Raw genomic sequence first — 27,864 nt, 5'->3', positions numbered from 1 at the left:
GGGGAAGGGGGCGGGGAGCCGCCTGCGCATGTCACGGCTGACCCGGCACCCACGGCTAGGGAGCCAGGAGAGCGGCAGCTGGTCACCGGCCACCGGCCACCGAGGATCGGGGCACTGCGCGATCCAGAAGCGAGCTCCGGGGAAGGGGCTCGCCCTTCCCACCCACCCCCACCTCTGAGATCGCCGGCCAGACGGTAGCCTCCGCCTCCTTCCCGGACCCTCCGGGCCTCCCCGGGGAGCCGAGGACGGGTGTGGACTGACCAACGTGGAAAGACTCCTCCAGCTCAGACGGACGGCCCAGGTGGCTTCGGGTGTGGGGGACACGCCCAACTGGAGAAGCCGGCCGGGGCGGTTGCAGCCGGAGCTCCGGGGTGGCGGTGAATATTGGTCGGGGCGTAGCTGTTCGTAGGGGAGGAGCGGTGGCTAAACATGGACCCCTTCGACAGCAGAGCCGCCTAGCGCAGCTCCTCGCTTCCCAGCCGAGCTTCCCTAGGCGCAAACGGGTGAAGGCAGGGGCGCTAACTGGAATCTGAAGCTCCGGGTGGGCGGGGAAGATACTGTCCTTGGTGCTGAGCCGGAGCCGGGCCGCGGGTTCGGGGAGCCAGCACCGAGCTGCTGAGCCGCTCCATCCAGTTGGGGCGGTCGACTAGGGTAGCTTCAAGCTGAAACTCCCTGTCCGGCTCCAACAGCCCACAGAGCCTCCCCGGGGCTCTTGGCCCTTCTGTCAGTCAGAACGTCGCCCCCTGGGGGCAGTTCGTCCCGAAGGGTTTCCTCGAAAGTATCTAAGAGGGCGCAGTCCTTGACCGAGGGAATCTCTCTGTTTAGTCCCGGAAGCCACTAGCTGAAAAAGATGCCTGCCTTCAACAGATTGTTTTCCCTGGCTTCCCTGGTGCTCATCTACTGGGGTAAGTACCAGCACCCTGCCGTACAAGATGCAGATACCAGTAATAATGCTAGCGATAATAACACATATTGATGGCATTGATGGCAAAAAGGAGTCCCGGTTGGCTTCCCCTATGTGCATCTCTGGCAGACACGAAGAAATCCGTAAGGGATTCCATGCAAGCTGGGAATCTGAGGTGGGAAAGACGCCTCCCCTCCGGAGCCTTATTCCCCAACCTCCCTTGGTGGGTCTTCCACCTCTCCTCTAGTTTCCTGGTCATTCCAAAGGATTTCTTTTTCCTCTGCTGAAAGGGAAACGCAGTCACTTTCATTATATAAAACAAACAAACAAAAATCTCCTTGATTGCAGTTTCATCTTATTTTTAATGAGGAGCCAATACTTCTGAAAATCTTGCCGGATCTTCGAATTAGTTTCCTACATTAAAAAATAAATAAAAGCTATATGCATGCATTTTGAGAGTGAAAATGGTTCAGTTGTAGGTCCACCTGCTTCATTTGAATAACGAATGGGAGGAGAACAGGTCTCAGCTATTTACTGCTGTGTATTCAATAAACAGCAAACTGGGAATTGGATCTTTTTTTTTTTTTTTCCATGAACATGTGGAGCTAAGGTGCTTTGGTGTTTGCGAAGCTAGATGTTTTACGTCTGAAGATGAAGACTCTTGTTTGTCTATTGTGAGAGACTAAGGTGACCTTCTCCTTCCAAATAAGGGAGTCCCTCACTTGCAACAAGAAGGCTAAGCAAGGATGGTGTCAGAGATGGGCTATCCTAGAGGTGGCGTGCCTGAATGTATGTAAAAGGGGCTTAATGAGCCTACCTGATAATGTCTGAATATGTGATAGAATGTTTTACTGTGTGTTAATGTACCTTTCAATGTCTGAATGTGTGCTAGTGTGTGCCTGAGCAGATTAGTGTAGGGATCTAAATACACTGGTGAGAATAGAATCATGTGTGTGTATTTGTGTGTGTTTAGGTCTGGGCATCTCTGCCTTGATGTCTCTGATTAGACCATCACAGTCAAATGTAGGTGTCCTCCAGTTGATACATTGCTTTACGTGATCTTAGCTACCTTTCTCCATGCTAAAATAAATAACCAGGGTAATTCAGTATGATTGTGCCCACTGAGACATGTGGGACTATGCTCTCGATTGGCATGGACCTCATTCTGCCCGTGCAGTGGCAGACGTGCTGATGGGAATTGCGTCTTTGCCTTAGTATCACTTTGTCAAGCCTCCAGGACTGGCTCTGGCTGCCAGCGTTATCTGGATTTTGCATGTGACCAGAGACAGAGCCAAGTTTCCTGTGGAACAAAATGCCTGATGGGCTGAGGAAGACAAGGAGGGAAAATAGTGTCAGCCCCAAGGGCAGACTCACCGCCATCCATCCCCAGTAGAGCAGACCAAGCTTAGAGATGCAGCAGACATAATAGGTTGCCAATGATCTCACCTGCCTTGATGATTTAAGGCTGCGATTTTCTCAGGGGAGGCTGAGACTAGGGACATGAAGCTTAGGAGATGTTAGTCTGACTGGGTAGGAGAGAGCGTAGGGAAAGCAAGCAAGGGGAGATGAAGTTGGGGTAATATTCTTTAAAGCCATGAAATATCCTCCCCAAAACCCAATATTTCCTAATCTAAGTTTTTAGGGTCCCTGCCTGGATTCTTGTGAAGGGTCTTTTGTTTGGGGCTTGAGAAGCCTGGCTTGGAGCTTTGCCACTAGATGGCTATGTAACAACCTCAGAGCCTCAGCTTCCTCATCTGTAAAGCAAGGACGTTGGAGCAGCGGATGATCTTTACCATCCCTTTCAGCTGTACCACTGAATGATGGGAAATCTTTACAGAATGTTGCTAGAATTGGCAGATTGCCCAATCCCACCCCTACCCTGCCATGCAAAATAAAAACCTTTGGAAGAAGCATGCACATTACACACATCCTTGCTTAATCTCAACTGCTTTGTAATCTGAACATCTGTTCACCAAACCCCAAAGCTGCAGAGGCAAGGAGGGATGGTTCAGGAAAAGCTGGTTGTTAACTGTAAGAGAGTCCTGCTTCACAAATGCCATTTCATTTTATTTGCATGTGATCCCAGTACTGGAAAGCGTTTAGCTTTAGTAGCAGTCCCCCTTCCCAAGTTGGTTTCTCATATGAGGCCCAATATGAATGGAAAGAGTCTTCTCTATTCTTTTATTTTTTGCATGTACTGAAAAAAGTTCCCTTATTTCCTTTAATGAAACATTTTCTTAAAAAAAAAAAAAAAAAAACCTGACACTTGCCTGGTACTTTACAGTTTACAAAGCAATTTTCCATCCGTGACATCTTTTGATCTCCGTAACAACCCTATGAGATAGTCAGAGGACGCGGTATTATTTGCAGTTTAGAGAGGAGAAAATGACCTCAGGGGGTAAAGGACTTGCTAGAGAACTCCTGTCTCACGATTTCAGTCTCCCAGCGCTCATTCTAGCACGTCTTATGGACACAGGAACTGCTATGTAAACCTGCCAGGTGGCATTGTCCTCCCTTCTTGGCTCTGGGCCCCCCCAAACCCGACTGTCTTTCCTAGGCCCTCACCCATCCTTTAGGCTCCTAGTGCCTTCTATGTTCTTCCTCTCCAGGTCTACCCGTCCAGCTGCACCCTCAGCTTCCCTCAAGGCCCTGCTGAGTGGCTAATCCAAGAGACTGAGTCATTTCAGGGTGTTATTATCTAAAAGCATATTTATTTATTATACCCTTTTGGAAAATACTTACATTCTAACCCAAGCTTTCATTATCTTGGTGCAAAGAAAAGCACTGTAGAGCAGGCTCAGGAGGGGGAATTTGGCAACGCCCAAACCAGAGAAAGATTTAGGGAAAGTACAGGAGATGGTTCAATATATGTTACTATCCACCTCGTAATAGATTGATGCTATTCCCTAGTTGAAATTCCTGGGTGGTACAAATGGTTAATGTGTGTGGCTGCCAATCGAAAGATTAGAGGTTTGAGTCTACCCAAAGGAACCTAGAAAGAAAGCCTTGGTGGTCTACTTCCCCAAGTTTAAAAAAAAAAATCAACTACTGAAAACTCGATGGACCACAATTCTTCTCTAGACACGTGAGGTATCCATGACTTGCTATCAACTTGACTGCAACTGGTACTGGCATTCCTTAGTTAGATATAGCCATCATATTCTTCCTTTGTTCTTCATAGTTTTCCATTATTACTGTGAAAACTGAACAGGAGACTGAAGGTCAAATGACTTGGCCGAGATTATTCTAGGAGCTTATCATTTTTATAGTCAGCAATGTTGGTTGAGCAACTGCCATATGTACAAGCTCTTCTTGGATACATAGAGAATTTCACAGAAATTGAGTAATGGCGTGCTGGAGCCCAAGGTACCTGGGTGGTGCAAATGGCTTGTGCTTGGCTGCTCATTGGAAGGTTTGTGGTTTGAACCTATGTAGAGGTGCCAGGGAAGAAAGACCTGGTGATCTGCGTCTGTAAACATTACCACCGAGAAAACCCTATGGTGCTTAGTTCTACTCTGTAACAAATGAGGTCATTGTGAGTCAGGATTGACTCAAAGGCAATGGATGCTGCAGCCAATTTGCACCCACTCAAGACAGACAAGTTCACAGCTCTTCCCAATTCTGTGTTCAGTCATGTTGGTAGCTTGACATTGGCTTTAGTGGGCATATTTACACCACAGAGATTGGCAAACACTACAAATCAGGACCCTTTATCCCTCCCAGAGAGCCAGTTTGTAAATATTTATGACAACACCATTGCACAGAGTGAATAATGCTGCCCTCATTTTTAAAAAATTAAAAAAATAAGAATTAGAAATATACTTATGAGATGCACATGCAAAAGAGGACAGAAACAAATCCAGGTGTTCTAACACAGTGTGGTGGATGGGACACAGCTTTTAGAATCAGGCTGCCCTAGGTTCAAATGTCTACCTGTATGACCTTGGGAAAGTTACTTAATCCTTTTAAGACGCAATGTCCTTATCCGAAGTGGGATAATAGTACCTCCCTTGTTGCCAGCTTATTATATGGTAGTAAGTGAGATAACATAGGTAAAGGGACTCAGGAAAGAGAGACCAAAAACAAAAAAAAAAACCAAACCCAGTGCCGTCGAGTCAATTCCGACTCATACCGACCCTACGGGACAGAGTAGAACTGCCCCATAGAGTTCCCAAGGAGCACCTGGCGGATTTGAACTGCCAGCCCTTTGGTTAGCAGCCATAGCACTTAACCACTATGCCACCAGGGTTTCCATTCTATATTGTTGCCGTTCCATATTCACCATCCAGACTGCATATATACCACCTTTAACTGTAAGTGAATTGACTGTGCTCCTAATAAAGGCCAACCCATCCACTAGAGAACATGTCCTCTCACCTACTCAAGGACATAAATCCGGTACATTATTCTCTTTCAAATCCCAACACCTCCACTACCACCTTCATCCAAACAAAATCATCTCTGCCTGGTCTCTATATCAGCCTCTTAGCTGTTCTCCATTCTTCCTTCCTTGTCCCACCTTGCCTCTTTAGACTATTCTCAACACAGCAATCGGATTTTACAAAGTTTGTGTAAAATCAGATCAGGTCTTTCTTCCACTCAGAACCCTCCGGTGCTCCCCATTTTACTTAAAGCAAAAACCAAAGTCCTAACCATGGCCTGGAAACCCTGGTGGCTTTGTGGTTAAGAGTTTGGCTGCTAACCAAAGGGTCAGCAGTTCGAATCCACCAGGTGCTCCTTGGAAACTCTATGGGGCAGTTCTACTCTGTCTTATAGGGTCGCTATGGGTCAGAATTGACTCGATGGCAATGGGTAACCATGGCCTACAAGGCCCACCTCCATGATCTGGCCTTGGCCTAGCTCTCCCGCCTCATCTCCTATTCTCATCGTGGTCACTGTACTATCCACATTGGGGTTCTTGCTGCCTCTTGAGCCTTAAAAAATACACTCCCCCCCTCAGACCTTTGAATTGCTGTTTCCTCTCTCTGTCACACCTTCCCCCAGATATTCACATAACTCAAGCCCTCATTGCTTTCCTTCAGTGTCTGCTCGATGTCACCTTCTCAGTGAGGACTTCTCCAGTGACTCTATGCATGCTCTATCTCCTCTGTCATTGTGTGCCATCGGACTCATAGCGACCCTATATATGACAGAGTAGAACTGCCCCATAGGGTTCCTTGGGCTGTAATATTTACGGGAACAGATCGCTAGGTCTTTTCTCCCACAGAGCTGCTGGTGACTTTGAAAATGCCAGCCTTTCTGTTAGCAGCCAAGCGCTTAACTGTTGCACTGCCAGGGCTCCGCTTCTATCTCCTCATTGTCAGTTTTGGTTTTTCCTATAGCACTTACTACAATTTCATATTGTTTATTTTCTTTCTTCCTCCAACTGGAATGTAGGCTCCCTGAGAGCAGGGATGGTTTCTGCTTTGTTCCCTCTTGTATTTCCAGTGTCTAGAAGAGTGCCTGGCACACAATAAGCACTCAATATATTTGTCATCTAAATGAACAAATAAGTGAAGGGCAAAATAACATGAATAAGTGATATTTGTATAAAGCACATTCACATAAATTATTCCAAGGAATTCTCATGACCAATCTATTAAAAAAAAAGTAAGTATAATTTTCAACATTTCTTTGATGAATAAACTGAGTCTCCAAAAAGTTAAATAATAGATCAAACCCAGGCCTTCAGTTGCCAAATACCATCTTTACCCTGCCTCTGTAATCATGACTGTTCGTTCCTTACGACGTTTCCCTGTTCTGCTTTCAAGTCATGGTCACTCAACTAGCTTATCTTTACCACCTTTCCTTCAGTACGAATGTACCCCAAGGCTCTGTGCTACACAGAGTTCTCTCTGCGTATCCTCTACCCCTTCTGTCCATTCCCAAATGTTTGTGCAGGCCACGCCTTCTTTTTTACCAGGTCTACAATCAAGACTTCAGACTGAATACATGCTGAGGATATTTCTGATAGTTTCTCCCTAGATGTGGTCCCTCTCTGTTGGAATGATGGTCCATGTGCAGAGACAGGTGGTCCTCCTGCAGACTGCAGATCAGGCCCTGCCCCGTCTTGCTCTCCTGTGCACATGTACTCATTGAACAACTTCCTTTTGTAAGCTGTGATACCCTGAAGTGATCATAATGGTCCAGATTTGTTCTGAACAGTGAGGAAGCACAGTTCCTTCTTTGTTCTGCACACTGTACATCTGTTAACGCAGCCCACGCTTGGACTTGCTTTGCTGGCAGCCTTGCCCCATTTTTGTCTCATTCTGAATTTGCAGTCCGATGTTTGCCTTTGGTAATGGGCCATTCATTTCTAGAGGGCATGAACTGTGAGTCCAAACCTCCATGTAGCGTGCAAGGTGTCTCACAATCTGACCTCTCCCCAGGTTTTTAACCTCCTTTCTCTCTACTCCTCTGCATAAAGCATGGCCTCAGCCTAGTGATGAGCTCATTGACTGCCTCATTGCTACTCCATGCTCCATCACAGAGCAGAGCCACCTACATGGTCTTAAAAACACAAATACAATTACATCTGTCCTAGCTTTAAAACACTCGTCACATTGTGAAGGACGTATAGAGGTTTTCACAAATGGGTTCTACCTGTCAGCTTCATGTTTCATCATCCTTCTCCTCCTCTCTCCCCAGCCCAGCAGCAGTAAGGGCTGCTCTCCTGGGGACAGAGCACGTCACTAACATGTCACTTGCATGGTCTGGTTTAATTATAGTTAGGAGTGTGTGTGTTCCCTGCTAGATTATAAAGGCCTTTAGGGCATGGTGAGTTTTTTGCCCATATTTGCATCCCTAGTCTAACCTAGGACCTGGTATAGAGTAGATTTTCAGAGAATGTCTGTTGAATGAAAAGATGGGATGGATAAATGGATGAATGGTGGATAGATGGCTGATGCACGCATGTAGGTTCTTTTTTCTCATCTGGACTCCAAGTCTTTGAGGGCAGGGTTCAATTATACACTGTGCTGTATCTACGCTGCTTCTAGGGAGATGCCATCCTGAGATGTCTGTGGGTCACCCACGTTTCCTCCATCTCGCTCTGTACCTGTTCTGAGAGGGCTCTGTCCACAGTGTATGCCCAGGGAGCACAGGTGAAGATGCAAATACATGCACGTGGCTATTTTCAAAGTTGTCTCATTCTTCTTCCTTCTCTGTCTCTCCTCCCCCCTCCTTTTCTCCCTCTCCAATGCCTCTCTCCTGCTTCCCCCTCCCCACCTGCTGCTGCTTTGTCATCTGGCTTCTCTCCAGTCAGTGTCTGCTTCCCTGTGTGTGTGGAGGTGCCCTCAGAGACGGAGGCTGTTCAGGGCAACCCCATGAAGCTTCGCTGCATCTCCTGCATGAAGAGGGAGGAGGTGGAGGCCACCACGGTGGTGGAATGGTTCTACAGGCCTGAGGGCGGTAAAGATCTCCTTGTATGTGTGACTGCTGACTCTGGCTTTTTTTTTGCTAACCCCTGCAGTCATGACCTGGCTCATGACAGTCTAGGGGATGATATCTAACAACCACTGGCTCTCTCTTGGAAGCACTGACAGCTCCTCAGAGGTAGCTGACAGCCTTAGTTGAGCCCAGCCTAAGAGAGAGGAAAGGAACTTGGCCAGCTGCAAGCATACCTGGTAAGAAGCAGGAGGATGGAAAAGAACAAGATAAACAGTATTTAGAAGCTACTATTTTTTTTTATGTGCTAGGATGAAGCCCTGGTGGTGCAGTGGTTAAGAGCTCGGCTGCTAACCACAAGGTCAGCAGTTCGAATCTACCAGCTGCTCCTTAGAAACCCTATGGGGCAGTTCTCCTGTATCCTATAGAGTCACAATGAGTCAGAATCGAGTTGATGGCAACGGTTTTTTTCAGTCTCGTGCTAGGTACCCTACTAGACAGTTTGCCTATATTTTCATTTAATCTTCCAGACCATCCTATTAGATGGATTAAATTAATAGAGAAATTGAAATAAGATTAAGCATCATTAATGAGATAATAAACATAGACTATGCCATTTAATTTCACAATCCTAGCGGACTAAGGATGGCAGGGATAATCAACTGGTACACCCATACAGCCACACCAGTGGGTAAACTATTTAGATGGTTCTTTATAGTGGTTGGTGGATACTTGCTGTGCCAAGGCACACAGTTGGCCCCCCCCCACTGTCCTTTGCACCCTTCCCCCTCCTCTCGGAACCCCTAGACCTCCCCGTGATCTCAAAACTAAGGGATTAGCCCCTGGTGAGCAGGTAGCCTCCAAGACTCTGCTCGAGCACCACCGCGAGTATCCATTCTGATTGGTTGGTGCCAGTGCCAAAATGATTGTTCAGTATTTTGACAACCATCTTGGAGAAGATCATAATTCACACTTTCACTGACTCTGGAGCTGATTGCCTGGGTTTGATTCTTAACTCCACAACTTATTAGCTCTTTTTCCTAGGACAAGTTACCTAACCTCTCTGTGCCTCAGTTTTCTCATCTCTAAACTGGGAATATAAACCATAGCTACTTCATACGGTTGTTATGAGAATTCATGAGCTATAACTTTTAATACATTTAGAAGAGTGCTTCAGTACAATAAGCACCCTAAGTGTTTGCTAACCTAACCAAACCAAACCCATTGCCATCGAATTGATTCCAACTCACAGAGATCCTATAGGACAGAGTAGAACTGCCCCACAGGGTTTCCAAGAAGCAACTGGTGGATTCAAACTGCTTACCTTTTGATTAGCAGCTATAGCTCTTAACCACTGTGCCACCAGGGCTCCAAATGTTTGCTAGATTATGTATACATAATATATATATACATATATATGCGTGTGTATATATATGTGTACATATATATATATATATATATATATATAGTGAAACCTGTGAGAGCCAGACCTTGATGGGACTGCCTTGTTTTTCTGGGTCTTGCAAGTTTTCTGCCTTTGATGGGGTCAAAGTCTTACCACTTCTCTGTTGCTTGCTTTAGTGGAAAATATTTGAGTTTTCCTTCTCTGATAGGTTTCCACCTTACACAGGTTCTGGCTTTCACAGTTTTTATTGTATATACCAAAAAAAAAAAAGAAAAGAAACCCATTGCTGTCAATTCCAACTCATAGTGACCATATAGGACAAAGTAGAACTGCCCCATAGGGTTTCCAAGGAGCTGCTTGGTGGATTTGAACTGCTGACCTTTTGGTTAAGAAGACTTTTTGATTAGCAGCTGATCTCTTGACCACTGCACCACCAGGGTTCTTTTATATATACATATGTATATATGTGTGTGTGCGTATATGTATATGTATGTGTATATGTATATGCATATATGTGTATATATACACATATATGTAACTGAGGCTCAAAGTTAAGTTCAAAGTCAACTAGCTAGTAAAAGAGCTTAGATTTGAACCAGGTAATCTGAAAACAGATTCAAGGCCCTTTTTACTGCACCACCCTGCCTTGGTGGAGGCAAGTTCCCCTTCTGCAAAGACTTTTAATGGAGCCAACAGCATGGTGAGACAGAGTTTCACTTGCTCTTCTTTCTGGCTTTCCTAAAGCCAAGTGCATTTCTAACTCTAGGCTGTCTATTCCATTCTGATGTAGGTTTACTCCAATCAGGCACCAGGACGGGGACCAGTAGAGGCTTAACAGAGCCTGGCTCAGGGGCTCAATTCCACATCCATGAAGCCAGACTGCGGCTAGACCCTCGGTTAAGGTTCACATCTTGGCCAGATCTGAAGGACCCTGTGTGCCTCATCCCTAGTGATATGCCAGCCACCTACACTGCTTCCATGCCTGCCCAAAGGCAGGAGAAGGTGGCTCAGAAGGAAGAAAAGAAACTTAAAAAAAAAAAATCACAGTGGCACTACAAAGCAGTGCTCTTTAATAGCCGTTTTTGCAATGGTGGACATGTCCTCTATCTGTGCTGTCCAGTACAGTAGCCACTAGCCACAAGTGGCTACTGAGCCTCTGAAATGTGGCTAGTGCAAATGAGGAACTAGATTTAAAATTTGTTTTTCATTTTTAGTGATTTAAATTTAAATTGCCACATGGCTAGTGACAACCACAGTTGCAGAGAACAAAAGATGTGTCAGAGAAAAGGAACTTAAGAGACCAGATTCCAGTTATAATTAACTTCAAAGCAGAAGACCTGATGTGTGCATGTCAGCTGGCAGCTCTCTACTCATCTGTGACACTCTGGCATCCTGGTCCCCTTCCTGTGGCCTGGCCCAGACAATCCCACATCCCCTCAGTGTGTAACAGCTTGCAGAGCCAAGTGCTGAGACCAGGGCATTCAGTGTCTTCATTACTAATGAAACCACCTCTCTTGGTCTCTGCACCTTGTTCTCTTTCTGGCTGTCCCCTTGACACATCTTACTCTGTCTCTTGTTCTTTCATTTATGTCTTTCCAATCCTTTCTTCCTCTTAATTTCATTCTCCTGGGCTGCTGTGTGTTTCATCCCCTTCCTTTGTTCTCCTTCTTTCCACCTCCTTTTTTCTGCCAAGCTTCTTCCTGCCTACTTTTCTCTTTCTTCTCCCTTGCTATGTCCACATGCCCTGATCCCTTGCTATGTCCACATGCCCTGATACTTATCTGCCTCTGCCCGTCTCTCTGTCTTCTCTCTCTTCCCTGCCCTCCTCTATCCCTTCTCATCCCTCCCCATTCTGCGTTTCCTTGTGATCTTGCCCCTTCTCTTCCCTGTCCGTGCACAATTCTGTTCCTCACTCTGCCCTGCCTCCATCTCTGCTTTCCTTCCCTACCCTCCCTCCTGGCCCTCCCTCCGTCTTCTTCTCTACCTCCAGATCTATGAGTATCGAAATGGCCACCAGGAGGTGGAGAGCCCCTTCCAGGGCCGCCTGCAGTGGAACGGGAGCAAGGACCTGCAGGACGTGTCCATCACTGTGCTCAATGTCACCCTGAACGACTCCGGCCTCTACACCTGCAATGTGTCTCGGGAATTTGAGTTTGAGGCACATCGTCCCTTTGTGAAGACTACACGGCTTATCCCCCTTCGAGTCACTGAGGAGGGTGAGGCTGGGACACCAGGTCCCAAGGGTGCCTGTTCTTGGGGGAGGGAAGACAGTGGGTTTCCACACGAGTGAGACACTTGGAGAGTCCAAAAAACCCATGTATTTGGGAGGTGATATCTAAATATGTCACCATTAACCCATTTTCCTTTAGTGGCCAGCTTGTCTTTCTGCTCCTTTCCACAAAGCAGAAAGGCTTGGAGATGACCCTGGCCCTTGGACTCATCCTTAGAGCCTCCACAAAGCCTAAAACTACCAACTCAGCTACCCCTTCTTCTCCAGCCTGTGTTGAATCCCTGACTCAGTGGGCGCAGAGAATTTTCACAAGGTTGTCTAGACATCATCTAGTCTCCGGCCTGTAAGCAGTGCATACCTCTGCACCAGTGGTTCTCCTGCAGGGCTTTTTAAAACCCTGACTTTCTGATTTCATAGGTCTGGGGTGGAGCCTGAGCATTTGTATGTCTGACAAAATTCCCAGGGAATGCTGATGCTGTTGGGCTGGGGACAACGATGGAGAACCACTGCTCTAAACCAAAGTTTGGCAATCTTTTGTCTTCCTCCAACATAATCACACATGCAGCCCCTTCTCTCTTTGTATAATCTTGTTCTCAATGGGGAGAGCGGGACAAGTTGGTACCTCTCTAGTCTTTAAAGTCTTCAGACTCCCTCCCACTGCTAGCTGCTTGCTAGGGTGGGAAATCCTTTTAGCAATCTAACTCAAATGTTTCTGCTGCACCCTGAGTCTGAGAATCCCAAGGGTAGGATTGGAGGGTGCTCCTTCACTCCTTTGGTGGTCTTGTTCTGCTGTCAGTGGGCTCCAAGAACTGCTCTGTTTCTTCACTTGTCTGAAGAGATATGCGTCTCCCTTTTTTCTCATCCAGGCTAAATAATGATTCCATTTTATTTAGCTTTTCTCAGACACCTATTTCCAACACTTTCTTAGCACTATTGCTGCCCCCAAGGTGCAGGATGGTGAGCAGGCAAAAAGTGTGGGATACCAGAGAAGATTAAAGGTGGTCACTTTTCCTAGAAAAAGGACTCTAGGAATCCTGACTTCCGGTCCACAAGTTTTTTATCACAAGTTACTGTGAGAAAAAATATGAGGGAAACTTGAGAGAGAACAACAGGAAAAGAAATGTAATATGTCAGACAACATAATTAAAATGGGAGCTAAGTCGATTCTGAAAGTGCAGAAGGACTATCGGGCCACCTAAATCTAGACCAGATGAGTCACTTCCTCTCTCTGAGCCTTTCTCCTCTGTGTAAAACAAGGAGCTGGGGGGGGGGGGGGGCGGTTACTGGAAGCTCTGTGAAGCACTTTTCTGTTCACAAGTTCCATTATCCTCCTCCCTGTTTACACACCTCTCTTCCCTGGAGGGAGCCCTTGTGGTGTAGTGGTTAAGAGCTCAGCTGCTAACCAAAAGGTTGGCAGTTCAAATCCACCAGCTGCTCCTTGGAAACACCATGGGGCAGTTCTACTCTGTCCTATAAGGTCTCTATCAGCTGGAATCAACACAAGGGCAACGGGTTTTTGGATTTGGGGGGGGGATGGGGCTGGGGAGAGGGGGCAGGGGGCCTGGCGTCCTCGACTGGCTACTGTCAGGAACTGTTGGTTGGTGACTGTTTGAAGGTAGGAAGGTGCCTCTCTGTCTCCACCTCCTGCTCTCTCAGGCTTTTGCCTCCGGAGACCCTAGCCAGTAGCCAGTGGAAAGTGTGGCAAAGCTGAGCCAGTCCGCCTGCCAGGCACCAGAATAAACCCTGGGTAAGAATAGAAGGAAAAGAAATTTGTTATTGGAGACACAGAGGCTCTGGGGATGTTAGAGCTGGAAGGAAGTGTGGATATCATTCAACCAGAGGTTCTGAACAAAGAGTGGAAATCGGACTCTCTCACGGGGCTTTCCCATGTGTAGATGCTTTCGCACCACTCTTGTGGTGTGAGTTCCTAGGTTTGGGGTGAGGTCTGCATGTGTAAGTTGAAAGGACTCCCCAGGTGATTGGGGGGTGCAGCACTAGCACTCCTCATTTGGTGGCTGGGAGAAGAGAGTTCTAGAAGGGCGAGGAGCTTGCTTGAAGGTCATGAAGCACGTTAGCACCAGAAGAAGGACTGGAATCCACATCTTTTGCCTGTGAGGATGGTTCCATTTCCACTGCACTGTGTCCTTCTATCACCATCCCCACGTCTGCCACTTTTTTTTTTTTTCTTTTTGCCTCTGTGACCCCTTTGGCAGCCCTCCCCACCAGAGATACTCATTATTCACTTGCTCAGAGCTATCCCACTCCACTGTGGTCCACTCCATCTCTCCATCTTGTGGTCCCAGGGCATCTCCTCTTTAAACTTGGACCTATCCTGGCTTGGGCTTTCCTCCCCTGGCTCTGAGACAGAAATCTAAGGCCTCTTCACCTCGAGGTGGTGAAAAACACTGAAAGCAGCTTCCTGTGTTGCTACTTCAGAGCTATTGCGTGCTTTAAGCCACACTAACACATCACAAATGGTGTATCGGGAAGTAGCAAGCCCATGAGAAGACAATTGAGGTGTGTGGTGTTTCTCCTGTGCGTTAAGCTGCACCTCTGATTCATCGGGAAACCTGTGTGCTCTTGGAGCCCTTGGACAGTTTTTCTGAGCTGAAGGTCATGGTTGGCTATGCTGGGCTTTTAACGAGCAAGGCCTTAGCGCCTATGGATAATTAAGGATCATGAACCTGATTTGCTGGCAGGAGGTGGGGAGAAGAGGGATAGCTGCAACCTTCCTACCCATGAGGAAAGAGTATATATCAGCATGTTTGCAATGTATTGTGTTTTGTCGGTCACGAAACAAAGAAGGCTGGTATTTATTTATATTCATTAATACCACAAATACTTATTTGGAACTTCAAATATTCTAGGAGTAGACTACAGGCTGATAATTCAGAAATAAGTAAGATACATTCTCAATAAGCACATATAAGTCAGCAGAGAAGAGAGGTAAACACATTCCAATATAACTTGAGAAGTGTTATAATGGATGGAAGGATGTGGATAACTCAGCATGAGAAGCTGAGGAATGTCTCATAGCAGAAAAGATTAGAGTCTAGAAAAATGATCCAAATTGAAAAGCACCACAGGAGGCTGGGGCAGAGGGAACAGTGGGGTGTGAGATTCAATCTAGGAAGGACTAAGAAGAAGAAACACCCATAGATTCCAAAAGAAAACAGTGTGTATGCGAAGAAACGTTTTGGTGGCCAAGTGAATGGATATGAGGTGAGAAGGGCTGCATTGTGAAGGGCCTTGTATGTCATATTAATAGAGTTTGGGTTTTATCCTGAGGACGGTATGGACCACTGAAAGGTTTTAAGTAGGGACGTGGAAGTAGAACTCTAAGGCAGTTTGGATCCCCACAATACTGATTTCTGTTTGGGTTTGGGATAAACGTGGTCCTTGTTCTGTGACTTAGATGAAAGACGAACTGGAAAGGTCTCTGTTTGTAATTTAGCCTCATAGACAACATGCCCAAGTCACTGGGTCAGCAGACGGCATTGGCCCTGTGCTTGTTTTCCAATGTCCTCTCCCTAGGGATACCCTCCATCATGCTTCATAGATTCAGAGGATATACATGGTTGAACTGAGGCATGCCCCTTATATCTATGTAGTCTTTTACATCTCACAAGATATTCTTAAATACATTGTAGTTGTTAGTTGCCGTCAAGTTAGCTCCGACTCATGGCGACCTTATGTATAACAGATCAAGACATTGCCTAGTCCTGCACCATCTTCCAGTACTATATCAGACAATATTCATTAGGTAATATAATATCCACAACAACCCTGACTGGTGGCAATGATTATTCTCACTTTACAGATTAAGAAACTGAGTCTCAAATAAGAGAAATGACTATTCACACACCAGTAAGTAGCCAAATTGGAACCCAAACATGTATAATTCCAGAGTTCCTTCCACTGCTCTACTGTGTCTTCATTCACCTATTATTCTCCCTCATCCCTGCCTCCAGAGCATCTGATGAAAGTCAGAGAGACAGCTAACACATAGGTTTCCTTTAGAGTCAGTCCTTATTGAAGCCATACCTACAAACAGACCTTACATACCTGCTGACACCAGTGACAGCTCTGGGTTTGTTGGACATGCACATTCTGAGGCTCATTCTCCCCCCCTGCAGCTGGAGAGGACTTTACCTCTGTGGTCTCAGAAATCATGATGTACATCCTGCTGGTCTTCCTCACCTTGTGGCTGCTCATCGAGATGGTATACTGCTACAGGAAGGTCTCAAAGGCTGAAGAGGCAGCCCAAGAAAATGCGTAAGTTCAACCATGGCAAAGTAATAATGACAGCTAACACCTTCAGAGTGCTTATTCTCACAGGAGACGTGCTAAGCAATTTACATGCATCCTCCACCTCCTTCTTCACAACAACCTATGAGATAAGCACATTATTATACCCATTTTAGAGATGAGAAAACAGTCTGGGTGAGTTTGCCATGGACATTAAAAGAGGCAAAACAAGGTTAGAATTCAAGTATGGTGACTCTTGGCCTGTATTCTCAAGTACTAAGCTAAAGTCCATTAGCTGCCACCACAACCTTAGGAAATTATGCATTATTCTAACCATTTTATAGATGTCAAAACAGGCTGTGTGGTTAAATGGCTTGCTCAAGGCCACACACATAGTGAGAAGAGATGCAAGAATTTGAACCCAGGCCTCTCCGTTTCTAATGACCATGCTCTTTCTATCACACTCAGCTGTTTGCTCTACTCCATGGAGCTCAATCGCCAGCTACTTGGACACTGCCCTTTATTAACTAAGGAACTCTAAGCAACATGTTCTTCCTCCACAACCGAGCAGTGATTAAATACCTAGAGGAGCTCTCATCCTCTCATGTCCAGCCTGCAGCTTAGCCATCTTTGCCATCATGAGTGGCCAACAGGAATGAGCACATATGAGAAAGGATGGGATCTGAGGGTTTAGGAGACCATGCTGGGCCTGTTATCTGGGGAGAGGAAAGGTAGAAAAGAACCCCCCAAAGATTTATAGTGCTGGCAGCATAGCTGAGGAGACAACCTAAAATCCCTAGGCTTTTACTACCGAGAATGTTTGACAAAATAAATAAAATATAATTTTGCATGATAGCTATGATCCCAGGGAAGTAAAAAATTAAAAATGACCAGATATGAGAGTTGTAGTAGGGCTGTGCTGGGGAAACTCGTCATTCTTGGTGACCTAGGTGCTTGGGCTTTAGTGCCCACACTTGGACAGGAAGTGCCCACACTTGGACAGGAAATACCCACATTGGGACTATACAAGGAACAGAGTTGAACCTGGGGCCCCCAGCAGAGCCAGGATCCTCAGAGGGCTATAATTTAGTCAAAGAGTAGACCAGAAGACAATCAGCCCACAGGCCCAACAGAAGCCAAGGAAGCTTATCCATTTTGGCCTGACTCCAAGTAGAAAAATAAAAGATTCTTGACAGTTAGTAATCACAAGTTTGCTCTCACAATGTCAGGATTTAAATTTATACCACCCATATGATACAGAAACTCCCAAGCTGAGAAATTCACTGAAAGATTAATTCCCTGCCAGTGATAACCATGACAACCTTGTAGAAGCAAATGGAAAATCATTTTGAAGGGACTGCCCTCAATTGAGGCTTAACAGGATTCCCCCGGATAAAGCACTGATCAAACAGATTGCACAACCCAACCCCAAACCAAAAGACATGGCAGAAAACAGCCCAACATGAGCAAGAGATGTAACAAATGGGAGTGTTAAATTAGACACAACAGGAATCTGATAGAGTATAAAGAATAAATATGTTTAAAGTTGTGGAAGCAATAAAAGAAGGAATCAAAAGCAAAAGACTAGAGCAAGTTCCTAAGAAAAAAGAAAAGACAGATTTGGACAAGAAAAAAACAAAAATCTGAAAACGAAAAATGCAGTCAATAAAGTTAACTCAATGGGTTGGTTCAACAGAAGATCTGATACATGTAACAGAAGTGTGAGGAAGTTAAATGGAATGAAGCCCAGAGATAGAAAAAGATGGAATGGAACAAAGAAACATGAAGGAAAAAATGAGAAGGTCCATTAGAACAGAACCAAGAGAATGAACAAAAACCAAACCAGTTGCCATCAAGTTAGAAGCAGACTGCCAGCCCTTTCTTCCAAGGTGCCTCTGGGTGGATTCAAACCACCAACCTTTCAGTTAGTAGTTGAGCTCTTAATCATTCACGCCACCCAGGGACTCCTGAGAGAATGGAAGAGAAACAATATTCAGAGATGTAGTGGCTGAGGAAAGACGTGACTCTTCAGATTCAGGAAGCACATTTCTTGAGCAGGATAAATACAAATAGATACACACCTAAACACCAACTCTCCTTAAGCTGATAAACAGCAGCTATTAAGATAACCTACAACAAACATCATCTTTATTGTTGAAACTTTGGAAGAATTGCTTGTAATGTTAGAAACTTGACAGGGATGCCACCTCTCCTTGCTTCCAGGAAGTGTACTAAGAGAATACAGAGAGATAAGTGGAAGAATTGGAAAGGAAGAAAGTGAATTATTATTATTTACACCCAGCATGAGTATCTACTAAAACTCCCCTACGTGTCATACGGTAGGGACTTGCGTGTTGCTGTGATGCTGGAAGCTATACCACCTCCTTAAAGTGTTGAAGAGCAAAGATGTCACCTTGAAAACTAAAGTGCCCCTAACCCAAGCCATGGTATTTTCAATCGCATCATATACACGTGAAAGCTGGACGATGAATAAGGAAGACCGAAGAAGAACTGACGCCTTTGAATTGTGGTGCTGGCGAAGAATATTGAATATACCACGACTGCCAAAAGAACAAACAAATCTGTCTTGGAAGAAGTGCGGCCAGAACGCTCCTTAGAAGCAAGGATGGCGAGACTGCGTCTTACATATTTTGGACATGTGTCAGGAGGGATCAGTCTCTGGAGAAGGACATGATGCTTGGCAGAGTACAGGGTCAGTGGAAAAGAGGAAGACCCTCAGCGAGGTGGACTGACACAGTGGCTGCAACAATGAGCTCAAGCATAACAACGACTGTAAGGATGGCTGAGGACCGGGCAGTATTTCGTTCTGTTGTGCATAGGGTCACTATCAGTCGGAACTGACCCGATGGCACCTAACAACAACAACAACAACATGAGTATCAACGTAAGAAATCCAAGAGAATACCTAGACAAACTATTACTAGCAAAAACATTCAGCAAGGTTGTTGACACAAATCAATACAAAAATCATCTCTATTCCAGAAGCAAACATTTAGAAAAACATTTAAGTATTTAAAACATAAAAAAAAAATTAATTACAATAGCAACAAATACTCTTAATTACCTGGGAATAAATCTGAGAAAAATGTGCAAGACTTTTAAAGAGAAAATTACAAAACTTTACTGAAACGCGTAAGAAAAGGCTTAAATAAATGGAGAATAAAACCTCAGCTATTACAAAGATGGGGCCCTGGTGGCACAGTGGTTAAGAGCTGGGTTGCAAACTGAAAGGTTGGCGATTCGAATCCACCAGCCATTCCTTGGATACCCTAAGGCAGAGTTCTACTCTGTTCTGTAGGGTCACTATGAGTGGGAATCAACTTGACAGCAACGGGTTATTTATTATACAGATGGCAATTCTCTCTCAAATTAATCAGCAAACTCAGTGAAACCCCACTGGATTTTTCAAAGAACTCAATAAACTGATCTTGAAAGTTACATGGAAGGCCAAAGGCCAAGAATAGTCTACAACAGGAATGGCAAGATAGTAACTATTTTAGGCTTTGCAGAACACAGAGGGTCCCTGTAGCACCCTTTGTTTTTGTTTGTTTACAGCCCTTTCAACATGTAAAAAGACTTCTTAGCTCATGGGTCATAAAAAAAATAGGTCAGAGCTTAGTCTGTGGCTGTAGTCCCCCTACACCTGGCCTAAACCATTTCAGAGAAAGAACAGTAAGTTTAGAGGAGGTGGCTGGCAAAAAAAAAAAAAGACAAAACAGTTGTTTTCAGGTTGACGCCAACTTGTGGCGATCCCACATGTGTCAGAGTAGAGCTGTGCTCCATAGGGTTTTCAGTGGCTGGTTTTCCAGAAGCAGATCGGCAGGATTTTCTTCTGAGGCACCTCTGGGTAGATTTGAACCTCCAGCCTTTCAGTTAGCAGCTGTACACATTAACTGTTTGCACCACCCAGAGTAGGGTTTGAAGATTTCTTACACAGCTATCAAAGTAGACTTAGTGATACTGACTTAAAAACCAAACCAAACCCATTGCCGTTGAGTTGATTCCCATTCATAGTGACCCTACAGGACAGAGCAGAACTGCCCTGGAAGGTTTCCAAGGCTGTAAATCTTTTACTGAAGAAGACTGCCACATCTTTCTCCCACGGAGCGACTGGTGGGTTCAAACCCAAGATTTCTCAGTTAGCAGCTGACCACTTAACCACTGCTCCACCAGGGCTCCTGATCTTGACATAGGCATAAAAAACGGAACCATGGCACAAAACAGAAAGCTCTAAAATAGATTCATTTATATATAAAAATATAATATGTGGCAGATGTGGCTTTCCAATCACTGAAGGAAGAAGAGTAAATGAAAAAAAAAATGAAATTAGATTCACCATCTCTCACAATAAACAAAAAATAGTGAGTGATTTAAAGACAAAGTGAAATGCAAAACTTCAAAATTCTTTTAAGGGAATTTAAGATAGTATCTTTATTACCTTGGAATAGAGAGGATTTCTTAAAATACTAGAGGCACAAATCAAAAAGGGAAAAAAAATGATCACTTTTATTACATTACATGTAAACTCATTTGTTCATCACAAGACTCCATAAGCAAAGTTTACCAACAAACAGCAGACGAGTAGAGGATATTCTCGAGACATACAATCATAAAATAAAAATAAAAAATGAGAAAAAGACAAATATCTTAAAAGAAAACCTGGAAAAGCAAAGGAACAGTCACATTACAGAAACAGAAACCCAAATCGCCTGTAAACATATGAAGAGATGCTTAACCAATAATCAGGGAAATGAAACTGAAAGCAACTGTAACATATAATTTACAGTCATCAGTTTAGTCCGGAATTTTAACAATACTAAGTCCTGAGGACAATGTAGATAAATGAGAAGACTCATACACTGCTGGTGGGAGTGTTCATATACAAATATGAAAAGAACCCCATTGTTCTAATCTGCTGAAAGGGCCATTCTGGTTTTCCCTTGGGAAGCAGAGCCAGAAGGAAATGCAAGCTGTTCTGTGGACACCTCTGTTCTGGGCTCCTGCTCTTTTCTGTATCCCCATTTCTGGGTACTAAAGCACTGTTCCTTTTCCCTGATACATCCTCCTACAGGTCTGACTACCTTGCCATCCCATCAGAGAACAAAGAGAACTCTGCAGTACCAGTGGAGGAATAGAAGAGACAGGATGTGGCTTGAGGTAAAGTAGAAGGACTTGGAAGGGAGAGGTGGATAAGGGTGGAAGGATGTACAGAGTGGCTCTGTCACCCACAACTCAAGTGGCTTTAAGTTTGGACCCTTAGATCAATTTTTACCTTACCCAGGGCCCTCACACCCTCAAAACCCGTTGCCGTCAAGTAGATTCTGACTCATAGAGACCCTGAAAAACAAAACAAAGTAGAACTGCCCCATAGGATTTCTAAGGAGCAGCTGGTGGATTCAAACTGCTGACCTTTTGGTTAACAGCCAAGTTCTAAACCATTGCACCTCCAGGGCTCCCCCCACCCTCAGGATACTTCTTTAAGTTGATCCCCAAGTCATAAAGCTCTGTGTGATATCAAGTCCTTCAGAAGGAGGACTGCTTTGGCTGGGTGTTGGGGCAACTTGAACTCCTTGGCCATGATGTCAAAGACATAGTTAAGTACCCACCCTCTCCTTTCTCAGTATCATGGATTTGATCAGAGAATCTTTGGATTGGGCTGGGCTGGGCTGCACTGGGCTGGTAATTCTTAGTGAGTTGTTTTATCTTTGTAGGTGCCTGAACACTGAGGGACTGGATATCCCACATTCAGTGATGTCAACAGCGTCGGGAGGGTGCCCTAGGGGCCACATCACTTCCCTTCATGTATCCATCCTTCTATCCATTCATCCATCCATCCACTGAACTTTCATCTCTGACTTCCCATTTCTGTCAGACCTCTGCATACCATAAGACTTTGCCAGAAGAGCTGAGGAGCCAACATTTCCACATGGGCTCTATCTCACTCTGTCCTAGCTTTCAAGAAAGCAGCTCTCATGACAACTGGATTCTCCTCTGTGTTCCAAATGACTTTGCACAAGTGTTGGAGGAAGTACCTCTCTCTGTTCTTACCTGGCTCGGACTGGCTTATTCTCATTGCTGCAAGAGAATGGAAGTTTCATCAAAGGTAGCAGGAGTGCTTAGTTTAGATCAAGGCAAAAATCACGGAACTGGAATTCCTTGAAGTCTTTTTTTTTCCAAGTTCTTGGCCCATTTGACTAGGGCATGAAAGCAAAGCATGCCCCTCTAGGTTCTGCAGTTCTAGAAAGATATTTAAGCATGATCTATTTAAATTTAAGGAGCTCTTAAAGTTTACAACACTCTCCTGATCCTATTGGGATAATATATGTGTGTTCTTCCCAGAAGCACACTACTGTGAGATAGCTGAGAGGCTTTTCCTGTGGGTACCGTGACCGAACTTCCTAATTTCTTCCTTCAAACTTTCTGTGGATCAGTATTATTCCTCATTTTACAGGAAGCAACTGAGACACAGACAGGACTCAAGTGAATGAGTGACTTCAGAGGATGAACTGAAGCAGATGAGATAGTTTTGTTTTTGCAAAACTTTGAAATTGAGCTTGGCTATGGCCATGCCCTTTCACAAGCTGACTAGGGTGGATTGCCCAGCTGAGGCTAACTCTGTCAGGGTCAGGGAACTGGCCAAAAAGCTACAGAGAAGGATATGAAGTAGACGTTCCTTTGTGTAAAGATCTGTGAATCTGGAATATTCTCCAGATTTCATCTGAGAATGATACATAAGCTAAGGAAAATATGTTCTAGTCTGAGACTTGATGAGCAAATGAGTGAAGTCAGAGGGGAAGGATGGTTAGGTGGCTTCCAGATATTTCACCTTGAACTTGTAATGTCCACATTTTTCCTATATTTTGGTAGAGCAGAGGAACGTTAGGAAAAAAATTTACTTTCTATGTTTTAACTGATGGAGTGACTGGTCAAACTGTGATGTCCTTCAGTATCTAGTGATGAGAGAGGGGAAGAATGCTTTATGGGATATGAGAAGGTGGAAGTGACTTCTCACTGAAATTCAGTGAGACAGGTGTCCCTTGGATCTGGGTCTGTGTCATTAATGGGAAAGACCATATTCCACTGGCCTTGCGCCTTACTTAACAAGTCCATTTTTTTCCTTCTCTTCCATCCCTGAGGAAGCATTTGAAACAAGTCCTTGAAAACATATTCAAGAGTCCAATTTTACTGAAGAAAATATTCTTTCAATAAACTCAAGGTTCTCTGCATAGGTAGTTTACCACACAATCCCTCTAAAACAGGGGGCAACATGTAGATAATTTTTCTGATTTTATGGAGAAAGAGGCCTGGAGTTGCCATGGAGTTGATTCCATCTCACAGCAAACCTACAGGACAGAGTAGAACTGCCCCACAGGGTTTCCAAGGAGCAGCTGGTAGGTTCTAACTGCTGCTATGGTTAGCAGCCATAGCTCTTAACCACTGTGCCACCAGGGCTCCAGAATCCAGAAGCCTGAATTAGTGTGAGGTTTTTCCCGGTCACATGGCTGGTTGATGGCAGAGCTTGCAGTAGTAGCAAGCTACCTACTGCCATTCCACTTTCTTCTTGGCTCCAGTAGACCATGCATCTGCTTGTAATCAAATGATATGTGATTGCCTGTATTCTTTTTATACAAGCCCAACTCATCTGATGTGTCCTGAGTGATCTGTAACAAAGCTGAATAGTACCTAGCATTTCTTTATTCTTTACAATTTATCTTCTCTATTCTTTTCCTTCCTATAACTTTGCAACTCGCCTCATTCTTTCATTAGGGCTTTATGGCTTACAAGGCATGTTCACTTCAATTATCTTATGTCCTCTCCATATTAGCTCTTTGAGGTGAATATTATTAATACCCATGTCGCAAATAAAGAAATTGAGGCTCCCTGAAGTTAAGTACATTTACGAAATCATAAGGTCACATAGCTGGTACGTGGAGAGTTGGAATCCAGGTCTTCTGACTCCTAGCCCAGTTCTTTCCTCTCTGCTTTATTTGTTAACTCTCACTTAATCTTTGCCTATCTTGCTTATACTGGGTTGTTCACCATCTTCTCTCACCCCTAATTCCACTCTACTGCTCCTCCACCACTTGGCTTCTTGGTAGATGCTAGAAATGTGCTTTGAGAGTCAACCTCATTTTAGTTCTCCCTTCCTAGTTGGCTTATGCATAATTATTTCTCTTTCCTGGGAGACTTGACCATGACTATATATCTACAATGTACTGTGATCACCAGCCTACTTCAAATCCTCACCCACCATCTATTTCTCCCCATATTCCTACAAAGGACTCAGACTAAATGTGCATTGCTCTGAAAGTCCTATGTGGCATGCGGTGGCTTACTTAAGGGCTCAGAAGAGTTCTCAAGGGCTATTATCACTTTAGAAACCCCATCTGTTGTCTTGGTGCTGGGTATTCCCCATGACTGATCCTCAGTGACACAATTCACTTAAAGGCCAAGCTACGCTGGGTCTGATCTTCCCTTTCCTAGTGCTTGACAGCTATGAATTGCTGAACTCAGTTGACCTTACAGGCACCTTGCCCTCCTGACCTTTACTGTTAGCCAAGTCTCGCATCACAGCCCCAGCTTCATGTGGAAACGCTTTAGCAGTGCCCGTCCCTACTCTAACCTTTGGGTTCACAGTCGGCTTGAAACTGTTATCCTTTACTTTCTCCCTCCCAAGACACCCACACATTCAGATAATTTCTTCTCTGAATTTCTGGATTTTCCTTAGATGTGTAACGAGAACAGTAAGTGGGAAAGGAATTTCTCAAAGCATGAAGATGCTGAGAAATGTGTACACAATGGCAACTAGAAGAGACAGTAGCATTCTCCCCTCCCCCTGAAAATCCCAAAACTACTGGATTGAAATGGAAAGTAGAATTTGTAAACCCACCTGACCTATCTTTGCAGGAAGAAGCAAGAGCTGGACACATTTCAGAATATATCGACTTAACATGGAAATGAAAAAAAACAAAAAAGCCTTCCTCTCTCCTCCTCTTGTAAATGAAAAATCTCCACCTCAATGAACTCATCTAGTTGCTGCAAATGTACCTAGATAGTAGGTGGTGTGTTCATTACTCCAATCATCCATTCATTCTGCAAACATTTCCCAGCACCCACTCGGTTTCCAGCAGCAGTCTAGACCCTCACTGTGCCCTGTGTTTTTAGATCTGAAAAATGTCATCATGCAAACCTTTCCCAATCTCTCAAACGCTAACATGGGAGACATCTCATGTTTAGTTCAGCCTGCTCTCTCACTGTTCCTTGAGTTTAGAGCAGTACCCAGTAGGTATGTACTTCCAAACAAGTCTGAATTACAGATCAGACTCAACCTCTATCACAGGCCAGCTAAACCTGAGAGCTAGTAATGCTCTATCCTTTTGTGCCACATCACTGCTTGGCAAGAGCTGCATCTGAGGGACAGTGTGCGCGAGGGGGAGGGATGCACTGAAGGACAAGCGTGTATGTTTGTGAAACACCATCAACCACAATCAACAAACTCCTACAGTCTTGCAATGGATGGAACTCTTTCCACATTATCATCTTCACGTTGCTTTTCTTGATTTTCCACAGCCAATTTTTTTCTGAACTTGTTCCTAACCACCCAAGCCCCTGACAACCCAATGCCTGTGTGTAGTGATTTTAAGTAAATTCCGTGTTTATCCAATAAAGTGTCTCTAAAAACTGTTGGCTCTGGTTTTGGACTATTTATATGCACCTGCTGCTGATACTACTATGTGCTCCCACTTATTACAAATGGCTTCTCCATAGCTTTTTAAGTCTCAGACTCACTCCCACCTGCCACTCTTGCCTGCATCAATTCCTGAACCCACAGTAGGTGATATACCCACAGAATGAAAACTATAATTAATAGTCTATTATTAAGCATATGCTAAAAGTGTGATACACACTTTCCCCTCCCCCAGTGAAAAGAATACAAGGGTCCAACAGGTGGCACTTCTGTTCACCTGCCTGACAACAAACAAGTTTCCTCATCAGGTGGCAAGGAACTAATTGCTAGGAAAACTTAATGAAGGGAGGAGCCAAACTGGATCCAGCACCACCAGTTTAGGTATCGAATAGCAATAAGGCAAAGCTGTCTCCAAAGGCCCCAAAAGGGAAAAGTTCAACAAGAAATTGTCACCTGGATTCATATTCCACCACAGTCTCCTGTAATTGTTGTTGTCAGGTGCCACTGAGTCGGTTACAACTCACAGTAACGCTATGTACAACAGAACAAAACACTGCTCGGTCCTGTGCCACCCTCACAATATTGCTATGTGAACCCATCATTGTAGTCACTGCGTCAATCCATCTTTGTTGAGGCTCTTCCACTCTTTTGATGACCTTCACTTTACCAAGCATGATGTCCTTCACCAGGGACTGGTCCCTCCTGATAACATATTGAAAGTATGTGAGACAAAGTCTTGCCATCCTCACCTCTAAGGTGCATTCTGTCTGTACTTCCAAGACAGATTTGTTCCTTCTTTTGGTAGTCCATATTCAACATTCTTGCCAACGTAATTTAAAGGCATCAATTCTTCTTCAGTCTTGCTTATTCATTGTCCAGTTTTCACATGCATATGAAAAAAAAAAAAAATTTGCATATGAGGTGACTGAAAATACCACGGCTTGGGTCAGGCACACCTTAGTCCTCAAGGTGACATCTTTGCTTTTTAATTTTGCACATCTGCCCAACGCAATACGTTGTTTGATTTCTTGACTGCCGTTTCCATGGGTGTTGACTGTGGTTCCAAGCAAAATGAAATCCCTGACAACTTCAATCTTTTCTCTATTTATCATGATGTTGCTTACTGGTCCAGTTGTGAGGATTTTTGTTTTATGTTGAGGTGTAATCCATACCGAATGCTGTAGTCTTTGAACATCAGTAGTCTTTGAACTTCAAGTCCTCTTCATTTTCTGCAAACAAGGTTGTGTTATCTGCATATCACAGGTTGTTAACGAGTCTTCCTCTAATCCTGATGCCCTGGTTCTTCCTCATATAGTCCAGTATCTCGGATTACTTGCTCAGCATACAGATTGAATAAGTATGCTGAAAGGATACAACCCTGACACACCCCTTTCTGATTTAAAAGCACATATTATCCCTTTATTCCATTTGAACTACTGCCTCTTGGTCTATGTACAGGTCCTCATGAGCACAATTAAGTGTTCTGAAATTCCCATTCTTCACAGTATTATACATAATTAGTTATGATCCAATCAAATGCCTTTGCATAGTCAATAAAACACAGGTAAACAACTTTCTGGTATTCTCTGTTTTCAGCCAGTATCCATCTGACATCAGCAATGATATTCCTCGTTTCACATCCTCTCCTGAATCCAGCTTGAATTTCTGGCAGTTTCCTGGCGGTGTACTGCTGCAACCGCTTTGGAATGATCTTCAGCAAATTTCATTCACTAATTTCCCCATTCTGTTGGATCACCTTTCTTTGGAATGGGCACAAATATGGATCTCTTCCAGTTGGTTGGCCAGGTAGCTGTCTTCCAAATTTCTTGGCATAGACGAGTGAGCACCTCCAATGCTGCATCCATTTGCTGAAACATCTCAACTGGTATTCTGTCAATTCCTGGAACCTTATTTTATGCTAATGCCTTCAGTGCAGCTTGGTGTTCTTCCATCAATACAATCGGTCCTTGATCATATGCAGC

At 44.4% G+C, this 27,864-nt stretch overlaps 1 protein-coding gene across 4 annotated transcripts; it reads left to right on the top strand.

Annotated features, from left to right (window-relative positions):
• SCN3B (sodium voltage-gated channel beta subunit 3) lies at window positions 1-25,873 on the top strand. 4 transcript variants are annotated; one of them, XM_049857570.1, is made up of 7 exons: window positions 1-301; window positions 826-905; window positions 8,165-8,328; window positions 11,686-11,911; window positions 16,062-16,200; window positions 21,266-21,351; window positions 21,906-25,873. In XM_049857570.1, the coding sequence occupies exons 2-6, from the start codon at window positions 851-853 to the stop codon at window positions 21,327-21,329; spliced, it is 648 nt and encodes a 215-aa protein (XP_049713527.1). In that variant the 5' UTR covers window positions 1-301; window positions 826-850; the 3' UTR covers window positions 21,330-21,351; window positions 21,906-25,873. The 4 variants fall into 4 exon arrangements, with proteins under 4 accessions (XP_049713527.1, XP_049713525.1, XP_049713526.1 ...); XM_049857568.1 differs by having other exon boundaries at window positions 1-377; XM_049857569.1 differs by having other exon boundaries at window positions 1-905; window positions 25,102-25,873.
• Window positions 25,874-27,864: the final 1,991 nt, after the last annotated feature.

The sequence above is a fragment of the Elephas maximus genome, chromosome 17, assembly GCF_024166365.1.
Source record: "Elephas maximus indicus isolate mEleMax1 chromosome 17, mEleMax1 primary haplotype, whole genome shotgun sequence".
NCBI classification, from domain to species: domain Eukaryota; kingdom Metazoa; phylum Chordata; class Mammalia; order Proboscidea; family Elephantidae; genus Elephas; species Elephas maximus.
Note: the sequence above shows the minus strand (reverse complement) of the source record. Positions and strands in the feature narration are given on the sequence as shown.